At 33.6% G+C, this 27,112-nt stretch overlaps 1 protein-coding gene across 12 annotated transcripts in view; it reads left to right on the top strand.

Moving 5' to 3' along the window:
- Positions 1 to 23,504, top strand: part of Cher (filamin A protein cher) — a 49,056-nt gene extending 25,552 nt beyond the window's left edge. For 5 of the 12 annotated variants that reach the window (XM_072895070.1, XM_072895068.1, XM_072895069.1 and 2 more), the window contains 10 exons: positions 761 to 1,059; positions 3,945 to 4,083; positions 9,973 to 10,198; positions 15,626 to 15,766; positions 16,365 to 16,667; positions 16,891 to 17,946; positions 20,769 to 20,962; positions 21,600 to 22,041; positions 22,164 to 22,367; positions 22,646 to 23,504. In XM_072895070.1, the coding sequence (XP_072751171.1) occupies positions 761 to 1,059; positions 3,945 to 4,083; positions 9,973 to 10,198; positions 15,626 to 15,766; positions 16,365 to 16,667; positions 16,891 to 17,946; positions 20,769 to 20,962; positions 21,600 to 22,041; positions 22,164 to 22,367; positions 22,646 to 22,830 (3,189 nt within the window). In that variant the 3' untranslated portion in view covers positions 22,831 to 23,504. Of the gene's footprint in view, positions 1 to 760; positions 1,060 to 3,944; positions 4,084 to 5,064; positions 5,187 to 6,687; positions 6,797 to 7,805; positions 8,056 to 9,972; positions 10,199 to 14,524; positions 14,956 to 15,625; positions 15,767 to 16,364; positions 16,668 to 16,890; positions 17,947 to 20,768; positions 20,963 to 21,599; positions 22,042 to 22,163; positions 22,368 to 22,645 lie in introns of those variants that run through there. The other 7 variants (XM_072895078.1, XM_072895079.1, XM_072895077.1 and 4 more) reach the window with 7 other exon arrangements.
- Positions 23,505 to 27,112: the final 3,608 nt, after the last annotated feature.

Genomic DNA, 27,112 nt, shown 5'->3' with positions numbered 1-27,112 from the left:
TATTATTGTCAATAATGTTGTTATTATATAATCTAAAAATAAATAAGTAGATTATCTTCGCACAATTTACATTGATACAAGTACATAAAAACGGATAATAAGTACTAATTAATAATACTACCTGTTCAAAAAGTGCGTAAAATAATAAATTAAAAGATATGTAAATATGTGAATGTATGTAACAATGTACGTAACATGTAGAGAGTCTTCTTAGATTCTTTTTTTTCTTATAAATATTAAATTACGCAAGGATATCACGTAACAGATTTAAGCGATGAGATAAAATATAAATTCTTTATTTCTTTTCACTATAATTTGTTTCGTTACTTGGCGATTTATAATATTTTGTTAACTTCTGCTTCTTAATTTATTCACGTAATTTATTTGAAAATCTTAAGCACAGTACACAATACTTTAGTACATTCACGAATCTTGAACGTGTATAAAAACATCATATGAGCTGTTTCCAATATCACTAAAATAATTTGACCTATCATATTGACAAATTTCTCAACTTATTTTGAAACCAGTCATATACCTATCAGAATCTTGCTTTTGCTTTGCGAAATCACTATACAATTGGTCGGTCGTATGTACACAAACACATATATGTATAATAGTACATATGATTTTTTCCAGACAAACGGATATATTGAATGTCAAGCACCGATCCAACAATTAATAAATCGCAATATTACAATTAATGATTTCTCGATTCTCTGTTTCTTGATTTTTGATTGGTTGAATTGTTTTTTTAAAGGGGCCGGACCAAGTACCGCGCAAAGTAGAGGTCCAGGATCTCGGCGACGGTAAATACAAGGCGACCTATCTGCCGGACGATTGCGGCCGCTACAAGGTCAACGTGAAATACGGCGGCAAAGAAGTGCCAGGCAGTCCGGTGAGCGTGCAAAGCGTCTCCACCGGCAAGGCGGACCAGTGCAAGATCAAAGAGGGCATTCAGCACACTTTAGCTCAGGGTGAGGAGTACTGCATCACCGTGGATACGGAGAATGCAGGCCGCGGTGCAGTGACCTGCCGCATCCGCTCCACTTCCGGAAGGTAAGCACCCGATTTAAATCCGGTTATTTCGGAAGAGATGAATCAGAGTGGCATGGGATACTGCGGAAGACATTAAAATTCACTCTCGCAGAAAATTATTGCCAAATCGAGAATAGCGTGTTATAATGATACAATGTTCTTTTTGAAAATCTTTCTTGCTGGTCTATTTGTAACATATACATAAAAAATATTTCTCTCATAAAAAAATGTGAGATATTTATCGCGGAAATATTTTGTTTTACACATATATTTAATATGTTTATGTTCTCGCAATTATTCTACTTGCTAATAACAATCTTTCATGAATTATAATTTTTATATCTGTATTGATGTATTTATGTGAGAGCGGTTCATATTTTTACCGAATCTCTCACACTTGTGTTTTTCAATCTTGTAGAAAGATTCCAGACAAAAATTCCATCTTATTTTAAATACATCGCGTCATCGCGGTTTATTTATTTTTAATTCATAGGCGAATTTAAGAGAAATTTCTCTTACTACTATTATGCTTCTCTTTTGCATAAGCGTTAAATAAAGTACAAGAAATTATTATCTTATTATTGTTATATAATTTTATAATACGCTAGTAATAATAAAATGTTAAAGTATTTTCTATTTATTTTATACAATTATCATTAACTCTATTTTTTCCAAATAATAAACAAAGTATTCTCAAAATTTTATCGTGTGTTTCAAGTCACTAATAAGAGTTGCGATAAATCAACGCATTTGTTATATGCATTAAAAAATTTATAACAACATGTTTTTGTATACGATAACGATCAATAACGGTATATCGGGATTAGTATCTAGAGTGTAAAGGTGTTAATGACTAGTCGGTCATAAATCTTGTAACAAATTCAAGAGGAATCAGGATCATGGCATATTGCCATTACGAACATCATGTACGAGAGAATAACACGTCTGTGGTTCGTTGCATATCTCTGGTTAGCTGTAAGCAATATCCTCGTTGATTACTGTAACTTTGAAATCAAATGTCGGTTTAGCTTAATCCGAGAACGAGAAAAAGTATCTATATCTAAGAATATTTAATCCATTTAATAATACTTGATGTCGACGGCAAAGAATATCAATAATATATAGAGAGAAATAATTTTTCAGCAGTAATGGATTGCTGATTGATGGAATTCTTTTTGTGCAACAATAATTTTTCGAAAATTGAAATACAGATATACTATATTTTATTATTATTTCTTATAATATTTTGTATATTTTTATTATTTGTATGTTTTTATTATGTTAATTATTAATTTAATTAATTTTAACTTTATATTTTATTTTATTTATATTTTCATGTTTATTGTAGCATATATATTATCGTGCATACAAATCGTGAAATCTTGCTACATTCTTTTATTTAATTTTATATCAAATTTTTTAATTTTGAATTATATGTATACGTTTTAATAGCTTGTTGAATTAAAACTATGATATACATCTCAAAGTTAATTTAAAAAAACATATGCAATTACAATAGCAGTATAATAGTTTATATCAAGCTACTTTCATTAATAATAAAGGTTAAATGAACTATATATATATATTTTCTCTAATTATCGTAGCTGATGCCAAGCTATAAATTATTTTATGTTCTTTCTTTGAAAAGGAGCCACATTGGACTTTTGCCGTAAATTATGATTAGTCATTTTACTTTAACTATTTGTTTATTAATTTATTTCATAGTGATAATTGAGATCAAATTAAATTTAATTCTATAATACTTTATTTGACACATGATCAATAATCATATGATGATCACACAATCATTTCATAAACAGATTTTTTCAACGAAAGTTTTCCAGTATAACAGGAAGAGTTACCAAATATTATATCCAAAGTTTATATTATATTTTTATACAGCATTTTATTCTTTAATTAAAAATCTAAAAATTCAATTTAAAAATCCATGAAATCAAGAGAGACGACAATTACTTGAAATTAATCTTAACACATTGTTATGACAAAATTAGAAATGATAAATCATATAATGGTATGAAATATTTCTTATTATTATCAAAAATTTCTTGTTGTGAAACTTGTTTATCGCAATATCAAAATGGAGACATCATAATAGTGTTATGCATTCGCGCAATTATGTCCTTCGTGAATATTTCGGGATCTCTAGAGAAACTTGCACTTCCTATTCTACTGATACATCGTGTATTTACGCATAACTAGTATGTTTTTCTAGGAAAAATTTATTACAACTCTAATCTAATCGACTATAAATGCATTCATTTACGCACGACAGTAACACGCACAGCTGCTACCTCATAATTCATCCTGCGTTGTTTAAGCAGTTGAGAGTGTTTCTCTGTCAAAAAGACATGTCTTCAGAACGAGCCAAATTTTTTACCCCGTGTACCCATACACCGGATGATACAATGCCATGTTACATTTAGTTTCTCTTATAATAAACATCTTTTTCAATATTACATAAGATTACGTCCTGTGACAAATAATTGTTTATATTTCAAAATAGAACGTAAGTATTTCTTGAAAATAAATTTTACCATCGAGATTTTTTTTATTGTTTAGTTTTTTATATATTATTTATCAAAGTTTCTTCAAATAACCACTAAGAAAAATATATTTTTCTAAAAAAAAAAAACAGCAAATTTTCTCAAGTTTTTAAAAATCTTATAGATAGTATTAAATGCGAAAAAAATTCGAAACTCCCTCTCTGAGTCGAATTTGGATAATTAAGAATAAAACCGTAAGGAACTATTTAAAATATTTGAATGATTTATTTTTGAATGAAATTGCAGCAATATCATGAGAATTTATTCGAAAATTTGTTGAATGAATCTCCGTTTTACATATATTTTATAATATGAATAATACGTTTCGGTTGGTGATTTCAGTGAAGTCGTTGATATTGACATAGAAGACAACGGCGATGGCACAGTTAACATTTACTACACTGTCGCTGATGCCGGAGACTATACCCTCAGCATCAAATTTGGCGGACAACCGGTGCCTGATGGATTCTACACCTTCACGGTAATTGTACACAATGCTTGAAATATTTTGAACTTGATACAACTTTCATATATATGCAAAATAAGAATATTAAAAAAGTTTATGAAATTTTTTAATGTTATCAATATTATATAAGAATTTAATATTAATTATTTTATTCATTACTAATTGGTTTTTTGAAAACTTCTTTGTTTTATATTTATATTATATCTATTATACGAAAGAATTTCTATGAGTAGACATTCTAATTTCCTCGTATATTTATATCACAAAATGTCTGAGTAAATATGTACCGAGTTCATCTCTGCAATGATATACGGAATAATTATATGAAACTAGACCGTGAAGTGTGCGCTAATGAAAGCGTTATATTTTGCTTGACATAATTTTTTTCTTTTATTATTTATTACTTATTTGTAAGGCTAATGCATCATATAATTCGTTATATTTAATTATTATAAAATTATATAAATTAATTAAATATTTAAAAAATTCTGCTATATACGATACTCTAAAATATATTTAATTAATGTCATTGAAAAGAATGTTCTAGGAAAGTTTATATTATGTATACAAAAACTTCACAGAGAAAAAGTAAATTTTAAAGATAAAATTTGAGAAACTGGAGAATCGATTTTTAAATTTCTTGATATATCAAAATACTTTTTAATTATTTATTTATACTTATGGTGCAAAAATTACTTATGCCAAAACAAAGTAACGGACTACTTTCACAGAAAGAAGGAATTATAATATTCTGTTTTTTTTTATCCTCTAACGCGTGATTATAAATATTTCGTCTTGCGGGGATCGACTCTTTTTTTGAAGAATCGCAAGACGAAGATTAATGATGGATAAATAGCGGCATGTGTCTCTCCTCGTAATCATGTCTTCTCGATACCGATCCGGATGCCCGGTGCTCTCATCGACGAGCTCCGGGGTGGGTGGGGCGCGAGGTGTATCTAACTATAGAGGCAACACGTAGTGCAGGATATTGTCGCGTAGTCTCCAGAGAAACAGTCCACTGCGAAGGCTCATCGGAACCGCATTCGTCAGCTCGTTATCGCACGAATCCTCGCCCAACACGTGGACTCCGTCGCGCTGTAACACGAATTCCTCTCCAAGTAACATTCACGCGCACACGCACGCATAAATATCTCTATCTCTATCGCTATATATCTCTCTTACAGTCTGTATATTCCTCCCCATCTCACGTGCATGGACTTCCTTTAACTACGTATGTATGTATGCCTGTGTGTGCGCACGCGTGTGAGTGCTTTCGTCATCAAGTGGTCCAAAGTGCCTCCGATCGCAAGTGCTGGAACCATAACTAAAAAAAAGTCGAAAGCTATGAGAAAGTCTTATTAATTCATATGATGTGCTATTTTACCTTCAAGTGCTTCCCGAATATCTAATTTTTTAATTTTAAATATTTTGTTAAAAACTCTTCATTTTATTTTTTAAATATGAATATTTAAATTAAGTTAATATTCTGATCACAGGGATATGGTCTGATCTTTCCATTTTTTTTCAACTGATAAAGCTAAAATGAATCAAACGTTACTCTATATTATCACTCTTTTTACTTACTCCGTCAGTAGAGACAGATTAATATGGTCAGATATTGTTCGATCAATTTTTTTTCATTAAAGAATTTTTTTTCTATAAAAGAAAACTAATATTTATAGCAAGACATTTCTCTCTCTTCTCTTTTCTCTCTCTCTCTCTCTCTCTCTCTCTCTCTCTCTCTCTCTCTCTCTCTCTCTCTCTCTCTCTCTCTCTTTCTCCACTCCCTCCCTCCCTCTTCCTCCCTCTCTTTTTTTATATATAAAGTGTCAGAAAGTTTACTTTTTCTGAAATCTTTCTATTATCTTTGTAGAGTTTAATCATCTTTTATCTCGAGATTCGATTATTTCGTCGCGAAGCAAAGTGCTACAGAATATAGAACAGTGAAGCCGGTGATATAAATGCTTGCATATTCGTGCGGTCGCTTCAGACAACGCTTTGTATGTTACCCGCTTAATTAGTCTATTAAATTTCAACACTTGAAGAAAATTATTGTTTCAAGATACATTGCTTTCTTTCCCTGACATATTGATCGAATAAAGTGTTTGCTGTTTTCGATTGTTATAAGTGTACGAAATTCACAATATTTAAACGAGCCATATACAAAAAGTAGCTTAATGTGTTTTTTTACAATATAATATATTTAAAAAAATAGTAATTTAATAATATTATTAAAAAAACCAAAATAAATTTTCTTCTATTATGTTAAATAGATTTTAAAAGTTAAAACAATTTAAAAAGAATTTAGTATAATCAGAAAAGAGAGTGTGATGTTATTTCACAAGAATATTATTTTTTTGCACCGTGTTTATTGTATGCATAAAATGACAGAGAGAGAAAAAGAGACCGTATAACGCATCATAACTCTCTTCGTTACTACCGTGCATAAATAATATGTCTCGAAGTGTACGACGTGCCTGGTGATCATTCTATTGTCTAGGTCTAGTAAGACACATTTAATAATCTTACTAAATTCCATGCCGTTGGAACATCAAATTTATACTGGAAATTATAAAGCTGCTGGATTTTGAAATCCAATACGTGTTTCGTCGTCGTCCATCTTTTAGCGAGAGCTCCTAGACTATTTCGAGTGCGATTCAGGCTTTCCCAAATTTATAAGCAGGAACGGAGTGGGTGGTCGAAAGAGATGAGGCACTGAATTAATACCGTGAGTTAAATTAAACTCTATGCCACGATTCACAACAGCGGCTTTGTGCGACACATTCCTCTTGTCGGGCGACATCGATGTTTGCCATTATTTCTTTCCTTTTTCCGCAAAAGCTCTTAATCAAAAGTCGACTTTTGAAATAATCTTTGCGATTGTTTTGATGATCGAAGATTATTAAAATTGCTTAAATTTTTTTGTTTATCAAAGAAAAATCGGATAGTTTAGTTTATTATTAATAATGCAATTATGTCAAACACACGCACACACATACACACACACACACATATATATATATATATATATAATCGAAAAAAACAGTGATATGCACTTGGAGTGTTTATGTGATAATTGCATAAATAAAACATTCCGTAGGACATTGAGAGGTTTGTAAATCTCTTGCTTTAATGTCAGTTTAATATAGCTAAACTGGTTATAAACAAAACGTAATATTATATTTGGGATTTATCCAAATGTACTATCGTTTCGTACACGATTGCGTATTTCAGGTTTTTCGCAAAATTATTTTATACATATGTATGTATTTAAAATATTATTAATTGTGTGCATATATTTGGTCAATCCATATCGTCATTTATAAATTATAAACATTAAACACATAAAATACAATTCTAATTGTAATTAAACAATTATAATTGTTAACTTATAACTACTATCAATTTATAATTGCTCTTAAAAAGCAAATTAATTTATTAAATTTTTAATTATGTCAGTGATTATATTAGTTAAAAATTATTGTTGAGTAATTTTTTTTTAGTCCATGAAAAAATCCTGCAAGCATAATCTTGTAAACTTTTGTAATTCCAAAATCGATTTCTTTGATTGTTGGTAATATCTTCAATGTCTCATCAACTGTGCTCATAAATTTACAATCATATTTATATAACACAATCGCGTCCTCGTCACGATTATTTGCACTCTTTATTCTTTTGTAATGTAGACGAGTGGGGGCTGAGTATCTATTATAGTACATGAAATTGAGCATTGTGGCCGGAATTATCGGTTGGATACCAGCAAAGCGCGAGTTTCGTGTCGGCCACCGACGTAGCTGGGCGTTTCTTCATAAATCGGTGAAGTCAAAGTGTGACAGTTGGTTGTCAGGTACGCAACCAACCGATCAAGTAACTTCTTGTAAAGGGAAACAAACGGCCCGCGGATCTCCGGAAGGCTTAAAATATGACACCGATCTCATGACGGTCGCGGCCGTCCGCGGACTGAGTGAGTGATACGAGTGATCCGCGGTAAATTATCGAGATAAAATAAAAAATAACACAATTTTTTTTAGCAATCTAATTGGCAAGATAATGTTTTGCTTTGTAGATAAATAAGTTTTAAGAATGCTTTGCAGTTTTTTTTTACTACTTTGTAACTTCTTTAGAAGATAGAGGAAAGTAAGATCGAAACAGATTACATGTGACAATCAGGGTTGGATAATTAATTTTTTTAAAACTAATAATAAGTTAAATTTAAAGTTAATAGTCTATAAGTTTACGTTAAAAGTTAAAACAAAAACTAACTCAGTTAAAAGTTAAATTAAAAAATTAAATTTACTTATTAGTTAAAGTTAAAAGTTAAAAGTTAATTATGCATATAAAATATTCTATCTAATAGCAAATGCATATATTCGACAAATGAAATATTAGTTTTAATAGATATTTTTTTACGCATTGCGATTAACCATTTTCACGTGACTTTCATATTGATAAATTATTTTAACTAGTAAAAACAGTTAATAAATTAACATTAATGCATTTAAAAATAACTAGTTTAAATTAAAAGTTAACACGTTTAAAATTAACTAAGTTAAGTTAAAAGTTATTAACTTTTTAATTGTTTAACTTAACTTTTAATTTTCAACTAGTTACTACACAACCCTGGTGACAATATATTTAAAATTAATTATAATATATTTAAAATTTAAATTGATTTAAAAGAGAATCTTTAATTTTAATTTATACAAATTCATACACATATTTTTGCTATATTTATACAAAAAATATGATATTATTAAGAATAAATAAATTAATATTTTTTTTGGGATTGAAATATTTTATGGTTATATTGCTTTGATCAGCCTATCACATTTTGCACCATGAAAGTAACTATTTACGTAGCACGTATCTTCCTCCGAAAGCTAATTTTGGTTTCAGCTGCAATATTGCGTCTTGACACGCTTGGCGTAGTATTTCATATCTTTTAATTGACATTTTATAGAGGAAATTAATATTTGATTTTACTAAATCGGCTTTTGCAAATTATTTCGTTAAAAAGAAATAGAAATACCGATTTTTAAATGATTTTATATACATGAAAATTATATACGTGAAATACAATAAAATATACATAAAAGGTTATTCTATTAATATATATATTAAAATTGATTGCAGAGACTAAAAAATTAATTCATTCCTATCTAGGAACTATTTTTTATAGGCTATATTAATACTAAGGGTTGTTTTCGTTTATAATTAAAATTTTGATTCAAATATCGTTACTATGATTGGACAAAGCATAACTTGGCCCAAAACGAAATTTAATTAAACTCAATGTTATCGCAATTGCGAATTAAGCTAATGTGAATTCATTATACAAGCTTCTTATGATGAGAATTTTGCAATAATTTTGACGTTACATAATAAATTCTTTACTCTCATCGCACTTTGGCTTGCGACCAGAATCAAAATACGTAGATTCTATCTGTAATGAGGTGTAACGTACACCATCTCTCGATTTCGAAAATTCCTCTTTGCCGTGAAGATTTCGTAAGAATTTTATTAGCACCCGCAAAAAATGAAAAAAAGTGTTTTTTTTTAATGCTTGGCTTCGTTCCAGCACCAAAATATCTTATCATGCGATTGTCACCAGAGATACACCTTTGTCACATCATAACCCCCCTGTTACATTTTTATTAACACAGCGAACAACTCTTCGCACAATCTGCATTTTTTGTAAATATAAATAAAATAAAAGTTATCATGGATAGTTAAAGTCAATTGAATATATTTTACTGAACCGTTATTAAGTTATAATAATTATCATATATAATACTATAAATATAATTTTTTAAATCTTTCTTTATTATAATTATACAAACAAATTAAAGAAAGATATTTAGTGATAGTCTTAAAATTAGTGTCTCAATTCCAATGATGTTTCAGGCATCCGAGGAGTATCGGGAACATAGCACGCATAAAACTCAACGAGCTCGTAAGTCACGACAGAGACAAAATCAACACCTCGTTGAGCAGCGTAGTACAACCCTACAAGAAAGCTCTACTGTCACTACAAAGCGCAGTAGCCAGCAAGAGCTATCAAAGAAAAATTTCAACGTTATCCGGTTGAATTCTATCCCACTACCTCTTGCGAGCGGTGGCACAGTTATATGTAAGTACATTTTTGAGAATATTTTAAATTCATATTTAAAAAATTTTTTTTCGTGAAAATAATTGAAAAATAATGAAGATTATTTTTGCTTGAAAAATAATACAATTTTTTCATATGAATTTTGCATATATTGCATGCAAGCATCATAAAAAAAATATGATACTTAATCATACGATTACTTATCATTATTGCTTTGATATATGTATATGCAATCATGTAGATTTTCGAGTGCATAGTACGATTGGTTGGATACTGGAAAATATATCTGTGATCTATCGAGCATTTAATTGTTTTGTATTTAAGTTGTTTTCATAAAATTGAAATAGTAATAATATTTTTTATATATAATATATTGATAATACATATCGGAAAAAAAAATTTATTTATAAAAAGTTGAAAAAATTTTACAATTATAATCTTTCAGCATAATAATGAGAATAATGCACTATATGATTTATTGTTATTTCTTGTTGTACATACATACAACTGTGACAAAGAAACATCAACTATTTAAAAACACAATTAAATATCAAAATAATAAAGTGTCGTGCAAAATTAATTAAGATAAAATTACTATTAACAGATGACAAGCAAAGATTCGCAAGATTGTTTAATTTATTACTAGCCACTGCGAGAGTAATGCACTTTTATTTATATCGTTGTAAAATTACAAATAATTTTTTGATGCAAGAAGATCTCATTATGAGCGGATAAAGATTTTTAATTGATTTAAAACATTAAATTTTTATTAAGTGTTCTCAAACAAATATCTTTTATATAATGCACTTTCGAAATTATAGATTGAATTATTTTAAATATATGTATAATTATTTGACAAACTTGTTTATCGCTTTGAACTCTAATTCGACATGATATATATTTTTTTAGTTATTAATTTATTTGCTATTATTATTTTAACGACAATGACCGAAGGTAACGATGTCGTCATGAAACCGACCTATTTGATACGCAGAAATAAATCTCGAATTTTACTGCGTAACATATAGCATGGTGAGCATGGTTGCTCTTGAGATTTTACGACGCGGATTTTTTTGTCTTGTGCGAAACAGATTCTTAAGCGCTCTCAAATGTTTGTCTGGATAAAACTCTCTTTTCACAATAAAATTAAAAAATTAATTGTCTTTAAACTTATTTATTAATAAACATTATGACAAAGAAATTATCATTAATCATATCGTACGCAGCGGAATTAAATTTAACTCGATTTGTACTCGCGTGAATTTGATAGTTCGTGTGATTAATTGTTCGACGATCAAATGTTATGTAATATTTTGAGTTTAACAGTTGAAAAACTTCAGCATAATAAATCAGTAAATAAATAGAATAACATAATAATTTTATAATAATAAGATTAATAATTATTAGTTGGACTTTAAATTTATTTTTATTATTTTTATTTATTAAATTTATTTGAATAGATAAATATTCAATGTATGTATAATATTGTTGAAATTAATAATATTTAATATTCGTATCAAACAACAAAGGGAAAAAACAAGGTTCTGCTCTCTTAAATAACATAATTAAATTTTCTCCGGATAGGTTGACGTTAATAAATAAAGAGACTACGAGTAATGTGATTCAATTATACATAATGTTCCGCGGTTGACCAACACGCGTTAAGAGAGCGTCAAATGACAGACACGACGGACACATCGCGTTTTATCCACCACCTCGCCAAAAATATGGCGAGCTGGACAAACAGGCCGATACGTGGAAGAAGAGTATATATGTATATCGCACGGATAAGCACGACATACTGCCCGCGATATTAATATTGGGTGATTAAGTAGCTCCGGATGCATGATACTCGCGGTTGGTCCAAAGCCGAGTCTCGAGATTCCGAGCCGAACCGAGGACGAGTCCAAAAAAAGAGAGGTCCCTTCCAATGCCATTTCGAGACTCTTTCCTCATCCTCCGGAGCAGACTCAGCCTCTCGCGCTGGCGTGCGAAAATCTGACTGGAACTCGGATTTTCCGGTCGACGAACTCGCGCGATTCCATTGCGGACGCGTTTTACCTTGCCAAGAGATCTCGTGATTAAAATCTCCCGCGGTAAAATTTTGCGCTTCTCGTTTACAAAATATATATCGCTTTCATTTCAATGCATTTAGCACATGGTATCACAATTAGAAGGCAAATGGCACCGAATAGAGATGAAGAATGGGGAATAATTTTAAATCGTGTCGTTGTGATTCTAACAGATTATTTACGACATCTCCGGTGACTTTTGAGCACTGATGCGTGTGAGAACGATGGATTACACGGTGGTGGTTCAACGCATCCTTACGCCTGTCCGCAATTAGTCAAACTCGGCCGAGGCACCCGTTCCTCTTCGTCACAGCGATTGCGATGCGTGTTAAATACGTGCACCAGCCGGCTCACTTGCTAAAGACAACTTCCTTCGGTAAATGAAACAGCCATCACGGAAACATAGTTGGAATGTTACACGCTACAATTTTCGTTTAGTCTATCATGAGAATTCCGGCATTTCATTCTACATGATAACAATTTACGTAACCAAAACGTTTGAACAGAGGAATCAAAGAAAATAATAAAAGAAAGAATCAAAGGAAGATATAAAGAGGACTATCTTAAGAATTTATACTCGAGAATGTTTCTTTGAATGCATCACAAGTGCTTTGTGCGTATATTTTAAATCAAGAATAGATCGTTATATTTTGTATTATTATCAAAATAGATAAAAGAATATTTCTTTTAAAAAATTGTATCAATATTAATATAATATTGCTACACTTAAATTTTCGTCAGTTCTCTTATTTTATTTTAGTTTTATTTTTATCTTATATGATTGGTTTTATATTTTTCAAGTCACTGAAGAAAGCTCGAAAGAAATCCGAAACGTATGGATTATGGGATAAATCATTGATTCAATTTTTTGCTGAAATTATCTCACGCTTTACACCCGCGTTGGTTTTGCCTAATGTTGTGTTTTTAATTGGATAAAAGAAAATAACTATTAAATTGAACGACAAACTTAAGAGAGTTTTACATGCAAGATTAGAAGAAATATTTACAAAAAGCTTAAAAAAAAACTTTGATATAAAAAAGATTCTATTTCAGAATAAGATCTCTTCTCAGGCCAAAAAGTAATATCAAATAATGATAATAATAATCTATCCGACGGTCCTCGTCATGAAAGTATCATGTTCCAAAGACGGCCTCGAGCCGTCTCCTTCAGCAATATGTCGAGCGCCCGGCAACAACGTCATCGCGAGCGCGCCTAATGATGGTCGTCCCGTTCCCGATTTACCCCGATCAAGCTGGTCTCGTTCAGCGTTGATCTGTACCAGCCACGCAAGTCGTCGTCGCTGAGAGAAAACGACGCGATTATATATATATATATATATATATATATATAATGTATATAAAATGTACCGCCATCCCTGTGTCGTCCTCCACACCGATACACCTGCGCCATAAATCTTGGCGGACCAGGTGCGGGCGCCACGACGCCGACTATTCGCTTCCTCCCACCAGCCTCAGAATCCTCGGATTAGCGCGTGCGTGAACCTCCACAGGTTCGTTGTGATCATGTATGCGTGTATAGACACGTGGTTGCGACCTATAGAGAAGGATAAATCTTCTCATGGAGAACGACAAAATAAGATAGACCGAAAATAAGAGAGAGAAAGAGAGATTGGAATTGTTGAAGAAGGAGAGAAAGAGAGAGAGAGAGGCTAGGATCTTGATAGACGAGATAGATTGGCGGACGAGCATCGCGAGCGACGCTTAATGTCGGCTTCTTCTGGTAGCTCTATGCTGGAAAAAAAGATCACCCAGCCAGATCGACGGCCGGCCTCTCTCTCGCCCTCACCGTCGACCGACTTTAGTGGCCGTGCGACCGTCAGTCGTGCCAGAGATGTGCCCTCGTGAGGTCGATTGACAGACGCCATCAGGCTGGAGACCTCGAGAACAAAGTCGCTGGAAAACGTCGGAAGACGTCATCATTCGGTCAGTCGGTCGGTGGGTCGGTTGGTCACCTCGGGTCACCCCGCGGCACCCCTCGGAGATCTTTGACTTTTTTTTTAGCGCAAACACGTTACACTGGAGATTTATCGCCGCCGATCTATTCGGGGGTTTCTTGTCCTCGGAGTGTTGCCTTCGGCACGTGACGTCGCGCTTGTAACTGGATTCTTTTACTTACGTTGAATCATCGCGGTCGATATTTGGAAATGATATAAGATTTTCTCTTTTTAATTTAATTTTCTCTTGCATAAGAAATCGAAGAATAAGATCTTTACAAACGAGAATCGAAAAATCATTTAATTAAAGAATATAAAATTTTTGTGTATCAAAAGATTACTAGTTCTTTTGATGAAGTAAAAATATAGTTCTTTTTCGGATTAAAAAAGAAAAGGACAATTATTAAATTTGACAATAATTAGAAAGATTTCCGCCTTAAAAAGTGAGTTCACAATCGATTCGCTATACAATTCGTTCAGTGCGTCGACAATAATTTGCGTGATCTTGAAGTATATTTGTTGGAGATGTTTTGGGCGGAAAAGGAACCAGAAAAACCAACCACGTGGCAGGAGGTATCAACCTTCTATAGAGCTTGGCTAAAGAGCATATCCTGCAGCGAATTCGATTACGCCGAGCGCGGACCGATCTGTTACGCTAAAGTTACTCAAGAAAAAGAAGAGATACCAGGACCCGGACTCGACTTTGCCCCACTCATCTTCCAGAGTCTCTTCTATATTCACACGAGAAAAGGTTGCGCCTACAAAAAATCTCTGAATACAACTTTAATTAAAAAAATTGTTACCAAGTTTTTAACGAATACTTATACTTAAAAATATATTAAATAACTCATCATTTATCATAATTAAATTATCGACCTGTTATTAATTAAAAAATTAATTAGTGAATATTTGTGAAAAATTAAATTTTTATTAAAAAGACATTTTTTTAATATGTGTATTATTTTATATGTCTATTATTGAAAAATATATTTTGATTCATTTGCTCAACACACACATATACACTTTTTCAAATTTTATCTATATGTAGACAATTTATTTTGTCTACATGTGTACAAGCCACTGATTATTATTATACGTTTTTGAAAAATGTAGATACATCAATAATAGGAACCTTATTTAATTTTTTTAAAACAGATATGTATGACAGATATATATATGAAAAATAACTTTTTCTATTTCTGAGGAATATTATTTGTTGGAAGATATTATATGTTTTCGAATATGAAATAGCAAGCAACAGGATAAACACAAACATTAAGTAGTTATTTTTAATATGAAATCGTGCGAAAACTATAATTTTGTACACCAATGCCAACCAATCGCGACGCACTCGAGGAAACTATGTCGCGTAGGTGTCCTTAGATTATGCCTGATAAACGTCGCTCTCTACTCATTTTCAGCCGAAGTAAAGATGCCGAGTGGAAATATAGATAAACCGGTGATCGAGGACAATCACGATGGTACGGTATCTATCAAGTACGAGCCAAGGGAAGAGGGTCTTCACGAGATTTATGTAAAATTCAACGGCGAACACGTCCAGGGTAAATTAATCCATTTATCACGCGAATTAATAGCGATTACGCAATTATCAGACGGGATCGATCATACGGTAGCTTCCAAGAATAACGCGTTGATCCACGATGCGTATAAGATTCGTACGATCCTGAAACAGACGGGCTATGTGAAAATTCATTTTCCGTGTAATGGATCTCACGAGCGCCAATTTGCGCTAATAATAAATCTCTTCCCGTCTGCAGCAAATTAATTTACTTCACGCGATCATCATTAAACTTTCCTATTACCTTCACATAGATAAATTTTTATTATATTTTTCTTTATATTATATTATATTATTATTATTATATTATTTATATATACGTTTTTTTCAAAGTATTATTTATATAAATATTATACATAATATTTATTATTATTATTACTATTATTACATTTTAATTTATATAATTTTTATAAGGGAATCAAATATAAATTTGTATATATATATATATATATATATATGTATATATATATATATTTATTTATTTATTTATTTATTATATAAATTATTAGAATATTTTCTTTATTTCTTTTTAATCTCTTTATTTATTTATTTTATATTAATATGTAATTTTTTATTTATAGGTTCTCCTTTTAAATTCCATGTCGATTCCTTGGCAAGTGGATATGTGACGGCATATGGACCAGGTTTAGTCTACGGTGTTTGCGGTGAACCTGGAAATTTCACCATCTCGACAAAGGGTGCTGGTGCAGGCGGTCTCTCACTGGCTGTCGAAGGACCCAGCAAAGCTGAAATATGCTGTCACGATAACAAGGATGGCACGGTGTCGGTATCTTATCTGCCCACAGCGCCCGGTGAATACAAGATCACAGTTAAATTCGGCGACAAGCACATCAAGGGCAGTCCTTTTGTCGCCAAAATTACGGGTAAGTACATCAGGATTGTTTTGGCGTTACAAATTATATTTCTAATGGAAAGATTAATAATTTGCGATAAAAAATGTTTTATTGTATGACTCTCGTTGTATCAATTTTTATAATATATCGTTAATATTTCATAAACTTTTTGTTTTTAGAATTTAAATTTTCACTTTATCGTATGTTCTCCAAACTTTTGAAGAATACCGATAAAATTGAACATTGTTTTTAGGCGAAGGTCGCAAAAGGAATCAGATCTCCGTGGGTTCTTCCAGCGAAGTGCAACTGCCGGGTAAGGTGTCCGATGCCGACATCAAGTCCCTCAATGCGTCCATTACGGCGCCCAGCGGTCTCGAAGAACCGTGCTTCCTAAAAAAGATGCCCAGCGGCAATATGTGCGTGTCGTTCACGCCGCGCGAAGCGGGCGAGCACATAGTAGGCGTGAAAAGAATGGGCAAGCATATACCGAATTCTCCCTTCAAGATCGACGTGAAGGATCGCGAGGTTGGCGACGCGAAAAAGGTCAAAGTCTCCGGTCCTGGTCTAAAGGAGGGCAAGACCCACGTGGAGAACAATTTCTCTATCGACACAAGGAACGCCGGCTTCGGCGGTCTTTCTCTTTCAATGGAGGGTCCGAGTAAGGCCGAGATCCAATGCAAGGATAACGAAGATGGCACTCTGAACATCTCCTACAAGCCCACCGAGCCTGGCTACTACATCATGAATCTCAAGTTTGCGGACCATCACGTTGAGGGCTCGCCATTTACTGTTAAGGTCAGCGGCGAGGGTAGTAATCGGCAGCGGGAGAAGATTCAGAGGCAACGAGAGGCCGTACCCCTTACCGAGGTCGGCAGTCAATGTAAGCTGACCTTCAAAATGCCCGGAATCACTTCCTTCGATCTTGCCGCTACCGTCACGTCCCCCGGCGGTGTCACCGAGGATGCTGAGATTAAGGAAGCCGAAGATGGTATCTACGCGGTGGCATTCGTGCCCAAGGAACTCGGCGTGCATACGGTATCCGTGCGTTACAAGTCCATGCACATCCCTGGCTCGCCCTTCCAGTTCACGGTAGGCCCGCTCAGAGATGGTGGAGCTCACAGGGTTCACGCGGGTGGACCTGGTTTGGAGAGAGGAGAACAAGGAGAGCCTTGCGAATTCAACATCTGGACTAGAGAAGCAGGCGCGGGCACTCTCGCTGTCTCCGTCGAGGGACCTAGCAAGGCGCAAATAGATTTCAAAGATCGCAAGGATGGCAGCTGTTACGTTAGCTACGTCGTTACTGAACCTGGTAAGCCACGAGAGTGATTTTTTATGCCAATTGTTTTGCAAATGAAACGAGTTATCATTTTATTTTTATTAAAATCATGTGTTTTTATTAAAATTGCTTTTAAAACTGAAACGCATGTATTATAATACGTTTTTTTTTTAAGGAAAAGCAATAATACATTAATTAGACTATGCCATAAAAGTGTTTAAATTGATAACGATATATTTATTGTTAAATATCTCAATATTCAAATATCTAAATTTCTCAATTTATGTTTCAATTTTTGTTGGCTCTATGAATAGACTTAAAAAAACAAAATAATAAAAATTTAATATTGTCTAAATAAGGAGTAAACAGTAATTAAATTATAATTAAAAAGATTTAGTTTTCACAAATAAATATTTTTTTTAAATTTACAATATAAAGCAAATGTTTTAAATAAAATATTAATAAAGTATTCTCTTTTTCAATTTCATGGATTTTAGCATTTTTTAAAATTTCTCATATTTGAAAGAGAAACACATACACAGTTTGCCAAATAATAATTAGTAGATTTAATTAATTTTTTTATATACAAGCTTATAAATTAATAATATAAGCTATACGAGTTTCAAATGTTAATATTCCACGATTATTTATCAGTTGTCGCAGAATTCAATGAAAGATACAAATTGTCTAAAGGACATCTGTAAATGGTTAATATATTACACATATTCATATCCGATCGCTAATTTGAAACTGCAACTTTCAAAGAATACCAGCACACAAGATACTGGGCTGTCATTCAAAGTGTCAATAAAATGCGACAAAGTAATGGCAAAGATGGATATTCGCCAAAGTTGATACACTGTTCTTGCTTGGACGGTGCCGTCACGGTTGTCGAAAACCATTTGTACTTTGAGACAGTAATGCCACGATCCCTAAGAGACTCGTTCGTTAAAATAATTTCGCTACAAGACGGATCGTCTGGCGATTTATTGCGCGTACACTTTGTATTGCGATGGATTATCCGCCGCGTGTACATAATCGATTGCATACTGTCGTTCAAGTGACTCACATTCAAAGCTCGTCCAAAATTATCTCCGTTTCGAATTCTGTAGATCGCCAACGATACTCGCGCGAGTTAAATCATCTACAACGCGGACGCCTGTTGGCTTTACTACACGCGATAACTAATATAATATTTCACTAATTGTAAGATGAAACGGAGTATCATTTTATTTTCAACAATTCTATATAACTTCTAGATAAAAACATTATGCTTACGCATACAACCTTTGATATTTTCTGAGAATTAATATTTTAACATTAGATTATTTCGAGATCGATCAGAACACATTGTTAAATTTTATATTTTTTAAAATTTCTGATAGTGTAAAATGATAGTGTAATTAAAAAATATATCTTTTTTTTTAATATTAAAATCACAAATATAATTTGTCCTAGATAAAAGTATTAAAAGCGACGTATTATCTTTGATAATACTTGCACAAGATTTTTGCAAATTTTCGACACTAAATTCGTTGGTCAGGAAGTCGCTATTGAAACAGTTGGTTGATGGGACACCGTGTATTTATGCACGGTCGGATTTACGTTTGCACCATGGTCGCGCGGACGTAGATCAACGTTGGCCGTCCACAAAGTGTTAATGAATCCGGCTCGGCTGCTCGTTGATCCGTCATCGTTCCATGTCTCCCTTGCCTCCAACCCTCTCTTCCGTCCCGTTGATCATCCAGCTCTCTCGGTTTCGATCCCGAAATATCGCCGTCTATATTTGTTAAGGTGGATCCATATTTTGGCCTCGGTTGGCCACTCGCGGCTGGACGCGGATTAACGCGCGATGGTTATATTTGGGCCCCGTGGGAGAACGGACCGCGACGCGGTGGGGCGATCATCGGAGGGGGCATAGGGGCGCGAAAACAGAAACACGGGGGTACGAAAGGGGGAGAGGGAGAAAGCTCGCGGACGAATCGAGATCAGGATCGACCCGTGGAAAAGTAGTGGTACGCGACCAACCTTCGGTTGCAGCTGCGATCGTTTGTCTCTTTCTCTCTTCCTTCCTTTTACTTCCTCCTCTCTTCGTTCTTTACTTCTTTTCGCACTCTTTGTTGTCCCCCCTCCCGGTCGAACCCTTCTAGCCATCCTCGATTTCTTTCTTTCCTACTTAGCCAAGGTTCCTTTGACGTTGGATTTTTACTTTCGGCGAAATCTTTCGTGACATAAACTCAGGGTCAATGGCTACCTTCACAGCCACCACGCAGATCATCCTGACAGGAAACGAGCCGCAAGAATTTCAGGAAGAAAATGGTTAGTTCGACTTTTCAGCGAACATCATGGAGCAGAAGACACAATTCTTAAACGTTTCGTGATTTATACAGATACCGCGTTTTACTCAAAAATCATTTTAAAAATTGCATTATATATATGTGAGCTGATCTATGTAAATATTAATTTCGTAAAGTAATAGCTGTTGTGCACGCAATCTCAATTTATTCTATTTTTTATTACGTAAATTTTTTTCTACAAAAGATATTCATCATTATCATTCTACTTGGATATTAAAATTTAATCTTAAGCGGAATTATAACAGAAACTATAAATAAAAATTCCACTTCCTTCCTTCCTTCCTTCCTTTATTATTTATATATATATTACATTTCTTAGGTATATATTGTTTTATACGATTATTTTATTACAGAAACTTTTATATATATCAAATTTCTTTTATTGTACATCTATCATAGCAATAATATTGCATATAATATTTATGTTATTTAATTTATATTATTATTTATATTAATTAATATTATTTATTTTTACCGTCGTGTATCACTTGCTTTCAGGCGAATACAGGGTGGGAATCAAGTTCAACGATCAGCACATTCCTGATTCGCCGCACAAGGTTTACATCTCGCCGGCGATGGGCGATGCGCACAAGCTCGAAGTCGCACAATTCCCCGATAGCGGAGTGCAACCTGACAAACCGTACACGTTCTTGGTGCGCAAGAACGGTGCCAAGGGTGAACTGGACGGCAAGGTAAATACGTCGGCTCTTCTTCCGCTGGTAACAAGCGTGATTCGAAGTGCCGTAACATCCGCGAGAGCGTGACTCTCCGCGATAAATCTCCTTGCGAAAGAGAGGAGAGGCGCGCCGTAAATAACTCGCGCGCTTGTGAAACCATCGGACCGCGTAGGCGGGATCGCGAACGTATTTTTACTGTGCACGACCATGTGTACATAGCTGGATGAGTCACATGGAAGATGATTTCGACACAAAGTAACATCTCACGACTTTGTAATAATTTCTCTTAATTCGTCCGTTTATTTGAAAGTAGCGATGTTTTAGCCTTCTCATTTTTATCCTGGATCTTTTTTAAGGGCCAGTAATTTTACATTGAAAGCCTTGCATAATTATATACTATCCAATTTTTAAAAATTTGTAAAGCACTAAGTTGCATCGAAATAAAAAAATAAAATCTTGACATAAAAAATAATGAAGATTTCACCAAGACTACAGAATTTATATATTTTAAAATATATTAAATAATATAGTCTTTTTTAGAAACTATATTTTAGATATTACTTAAAAGTCGATATAATACCTTTGGCTAGAAAATGTCCAACTATAAAGGTTGACCTTCCGAGTCGTATTAATCGATTTGTTACCTTTTCAGATCGTGTCGCCGAGCGGTATCCAGGACGACTGCTTCATCCAGAGCATCGACGCGGACACGTACTCGGTGAGATTCATGCCGACGGAGAACGGAATCCACCAAATCCATTTGAAGTTCAACGGAGTACACATAACGGGCAGCCCTTTCCGTATCAAGGTCGGTAAGGTAGACGCTGATCCGGCAGCATTGCATGCCTATGGAAATGGCCTGAAGGAGATCAAGACTGGACAGAAGACAGACTTCATCATCGATACCTGCAACGCGGGTTGTGGTGCGCTGGGCGTCACCGTAGATGGACCCAGCAAGGTCGCCATGGACTGTACTGAGGTCGAGGAGGGCTACAAGGTCAGGTACACGCCTTTGGTACCGGGCGATTACTACATCAGCATCAAATATAACGGCTATCACATCGTGGGCTCGCCGTATAAGGTTCCTTGCACAGGTGCTTATTTTTAATAAATGTGTACTTAAATAATATATGAATTAATAATAATTAAAATAATATGAGAGTTATGTTATCCAAGAAAGCTGCGTATAGAAAATAATAAATATAATTTATTCCAGGTGCGGATTTGGCGGAGAGAGGCGCGCAAGAGACGAGTTCAATCGTCGTCGAGACTGTGCAAAAAATATCGAAATCCAAGCAAGTTGGCCCGGTTTTGCCGTTGTTCAAATCAGACGCGAGTAAGGTAACGAGCAAAGGCATGGGTCTGAAGAAGGCTTATTTAGGAAAGCAAAACCAATTCACCGTAAGCGCGGGAGAGGCCGGTACGTATCGGAATTATTATATTTGTTGTATATCAACTCGTTCAGATATCTAAAAATTTAATTCAACAACGATTAATCCGTCGATTACACTGCACATCTACATCTTCTCGCATCTAAATAATACTAATAACTACTTCAAGAATATTTATAGCATTAATTAATTTTATAGATCTTTATAAAATTATATATTTTTTATAATTATATTTTTATATGATATTATACACTTTTTATATAATTATATATTGTGTCTAGCGCGTCAATCGATGTCGTAATTTTAGGGAACAATATTCTCTACGTGGGCGTCTATGGGCCCAAAGGGCCGTGCGAGGAGGTATTCATGAAGCACACGGGTCGCAACAACTACAATGTTAGTTATCTGGTGCGCGAGCGGGGCGAATACATCGTGATCGTCAAATGGGGCGACGAGCACATTCCCGGCTCACCCTACAAGGTCGAAGTTTAAGCCGAATAGCCAGCATCCAGATTAGATCAGACGCCACGTGCAAGATAGAGCTATGTTTCGTCTCGATGTAAATTGGAGTCTTGGAATTTGCATCAAACTTCGCCAAAATAGAAACGAATTAAGTGTCAATCTAGACTTCCGGTTGTGCATACGTAATTCAATTTGAAAATTATTGGCGAAGATTTATCTAAAAATTATGTTTATGTCGAAACGACACATTGCTCGATTTCTGAAACAACACTTGTATTTAGGAGACAACTATTGACGCTGACTATAAAATCGCAATATCTTCTTATCGACACAATTCGCTCATCCTTCCCGGGGACAATTTTGAAATGTTAGAATTGTCAATTCTTGTTGAGACAGTAGAGCCGCAAATAGAAGCGACGACAGTTAATATGACGATAAAAAAAAAAAAAATACGTAGGTCAATTACTCGTTCGTTCAAAAACACCAATTGTGCCTTTGATTAAATGCAAATACATTTACAAAGTATATACAACATGCACATACACATGCAAAGACACGTACAAAGACGCCCCACATACAAGTCAGATTCTGATTGCATTACGTTATGTTATATATCATCGGTTATTAAGTATATAGATTAAATATACTGCAATTGATTATTATAATAATAATATAGAAGTTAAATAAATAATATATTTATTATATTTTATATGAATTCTTCGTTCACACACCATCCTTTGCAGCTTTGAAACTGGTAAGCGTGACATACATTGTAAAATATGCAATAATAATTATATTATTAAGATTTAAAATATAATTAATTATAAATCTTAATAATAAAAAATATTAAACATAATGGAGATTTAGAATAAAGAAACATAAATTTTAAAAGAGAAATTCTCAAATGGAAAATTTAAAAATTCTATGATTTAAGCATTTTAACTTTCTAAAATTTAGAAAAAACTTGCTTATTTTAATGCATGCGTTAATCGATTGTATCAGTTGAATAAAAATCAGTAGAAAAAGTTAAAAAGCGCACTTTATGAATTGATCAATAGATCATCAATTTTTGGATATGTTGTGCTGCTTAACTCTATATTATTATATTTTTTAAAAAGTCATAGTATATGAATAAAAAATACATTTGCATGTATATGTGTGATGAGGAAAAAAGATGATATATATTAAATGATTAAAATAATTGTTTCATCAAATTTTCCTTCCCATTACTTTTTCCGATATTTTACGTATATTTTTCTATAAAAATCAACAAATTTTTTCATATAATTACTAGCTCAACTTCTTTTTATAAGAACTGTCGCTTGTGAAATTATCAGATCACATATTTTACGTGCCGCATACTTCCGTGCGCGCGTCTCTCTCATTAATATTACATTATTTCGAGGCATTCTCACGCATTTATCGTAAGTTGCTTTTTGCTTTTTTGTTCTCGTCGTTTATTGAATAGATCGCGTGTTAAGATGGTAAGACAAAAAGTGAATGCCGATGGATAAGTACAATGCAATCGCAACTTTATCGTCGCGTTTCTCGCAAATAATTAATATCGCATATTTATATGAAACGGAGGCAGTCTTTTTCTATTTGCAAACGTGACGAAAGCGCTCACAATTGTCAGTATCATATTGAAAATTAATGTGTTGAGACAACTTCCATCGAATGTATTTGCATACAACAGGAAGTGCACTGCGGGTAACTTGTCGTCGTCTGTGTCACACCTGTAGACCATGAATAACGCTACAGCTGCGCATTCGCAATGGCATAAATTAATTCGTCAGCGTTCACTTACCTGCGATATCTTTATCGGGTGAGTACGTAATTGCGCGCATTTCCCTATCTTTATAAACGGAAAGTTTGAAATACAAGGTACAAGACCTGTTTTTGTGGATTCTTATTATGTAAATATAATTTACATATCAATTGCTTTGAAAATTGTAAGAAAATAATAAATAGCATAATAGCATAATTTAATTTAATTAATAATTAAATTATAATTTAATTAATTGGTGCCTTGCGGTCGTCGCAATATATTTATATCAAATAAAAATGTTTATATCAAATTTTTTTATATAGATACTTAAGATTTAAATGATATATGAGATTTCTTCTCTTTCTAGTTTCTCAATATTTAGCAATATCAATATTGCTGTTTCTTTTGAACCCGTTCTCTCTTTTACAGTTTCGGAATATATTCTTATTCATTTCAATTCAGTATTTAACTTAGTATAAAAAAAAGGAAAAGAGAAGAAGAGGAAGGGGAAAGAAAAGTGAGAGGGAGAGAGAGAGATTATAAAAAAGATAAGATTTGATATCATATAGATATAGATTTTAATAATTTAATTAATAATATTATTTTAATATTTTGAATATATCTTTTTTACATTTTTTAGAATCATTATCTCTGTTAGCATTTATACTAATATCCAAGTTTTTGCCGTCTATGTTATTCTATCGTATAAATGACAAGATTTAAGATTTTGAATTGTGGAATTTTCAAATAAAAAAATTCAATTATAAAAATTAAGTGAGTAACATATACAAAAATAGCCATCATTATATATATATGACAATATAATTAATCTTTCAAAAAATTGAAACAGTATTAATAATTTGATAGATTGAATCTAATGATGCTCTTAATTCTTTTTTAATTCATATTCATAAGAATTGAGATCAAGCGAGTAAATATGAACGATCAAATAAAATAACAGCAAATAAACATAAAAAAAATGATTCATCTTTTTATTTTTTTTTTTAATAAAATAATTCTATATATATATAAACATTTAACGCTTCTTTTTATTAATATCACTAACGTTTATAGGTGCAATAGCTACCGTCTCATCGTCTCTTATCGCCTCCAATTATCTTACATAAGCAGAAATTGAATTTGGCAAACTTTCCTGACCTGTGCGCAAAAATATTCGGTCGACTGCGCGTTTCTCGTTCTCAGTCCATGCACGCGTTTGCGCGTGCTCCTCCACTCTCTCGGGAGAGAAATTCATAAACAGAGAGACGCAAACCGTGGTGCTAAAATAAAAAAGAAGAAAAAGAAAAGAAAGAACCAAGTATACGAATGGGAAGGAGAGTGGCGTTGAAGAGAGGTGGGGGGCTCGAGCGGCGAAGACACCGCGAGAGTGCAACGCGCACCTGGAGCTCTCGTCCGGCTTTGGCGGCGACGCCCGCCAAAGGTGCCGCACGGTGAGAGGACCGAGCGGCGAGGAACGGGAAGACCTCTCAGACGCGCTCTGTCCCCCCTTTGTCGGAACAGTAGGCGGCAACGCGCGCGATGCCAGTCGAGTCCGCAGGCGTCGGAAACGGGTGCCGACTTGCGCCGTGTTGCGAGCACAGTCATCCCTTCCGCCCGCGGGTCCTCGTCGAGGGAAAAACACGCCCCGATCAGCCTCCACCGGGGGGACCAACGACGCCGTGGATGCGGCCAGACGCTTCCGGACGGCTGCCACGTGTAGGTGCCAATGCATGTGTTGGGGGTTTGACATCAAGTATCTCTTGTATCTCAAGTCGCATCGCTGTTTGACTCGACGTCATAATCGTGATCATGATTCTGCGATTGGTTCAAACTGCGCGACATTTGTTCCATACGATCACGAATATGATTCGATCTAATGACAGATTTTCCATCAAATAATAGATTAGTCTTGATCTTTCGGAAGGTTGCAAATCAAGTGTCGACTTTATCAGCCAAAAACTGTCTCTTATAATGTCAGATGATTTAATATAACGGGCATTTACTCAAATTTACGTTCTCGGAAGATTATATAATAAAATTCTTAGTCGTTAGTTTTTATTATCAAGTATCAATTATTAAAAAATGGTCTAATTAAATAGGCGGAATTTTTTTTAGAGAGAGAAAACCTTAAATCAAGTATAATATAAATTCGCTCATTGACAAACGAAAATTCTGTTGCGCAAGTTGCATAGATTCTTTTAGAGATTTAATTGAAGATGTATTGCATCATATAATAAGAAGAAACTTTCTTTTATTACACTCTTTTTGTACTCGATTGATGTTATGATTGATTGAAGAATCTATTCTTTACAGCGAGATAGGAATTATTAAGAGACGCGAAGAATACAAAGATCTCGTTTGAGAAACGCGAGAAAGAAAAAATATTCAATATACAATCTATCGGTAGATATACATACAGAGTGTCCCAGAATTTGCATGGAATGCACAGCGTGATCGTCCGTGCCAAAAGAAGTAACTTTTTCCTCATCAAAAATGTCGAGGCATCAATAATTTTTCAGTTATAAGTAATTGAAAAAAATGGGT

Source organism: Anoplolepis gracilipes, chromosome 6, assembly GCF_047496725.1.
Source record: "Anoplolepis gracilipes chromosome 6, ASM4749672v1, whole genome shotgun sequence".
NCBI classification, from domain to species: domain Eukaryota; kingdom Metazoa; phylum Arthropoda; class Insecta; order Hymenoptera; family Formicidae; genus Anoplolepis; species Anoplolepis gracilipes.
Note: the sequence above shows the minus strand (reverse complement) of the source record. Positions and strands in the feature narration are given on the sequence as shown.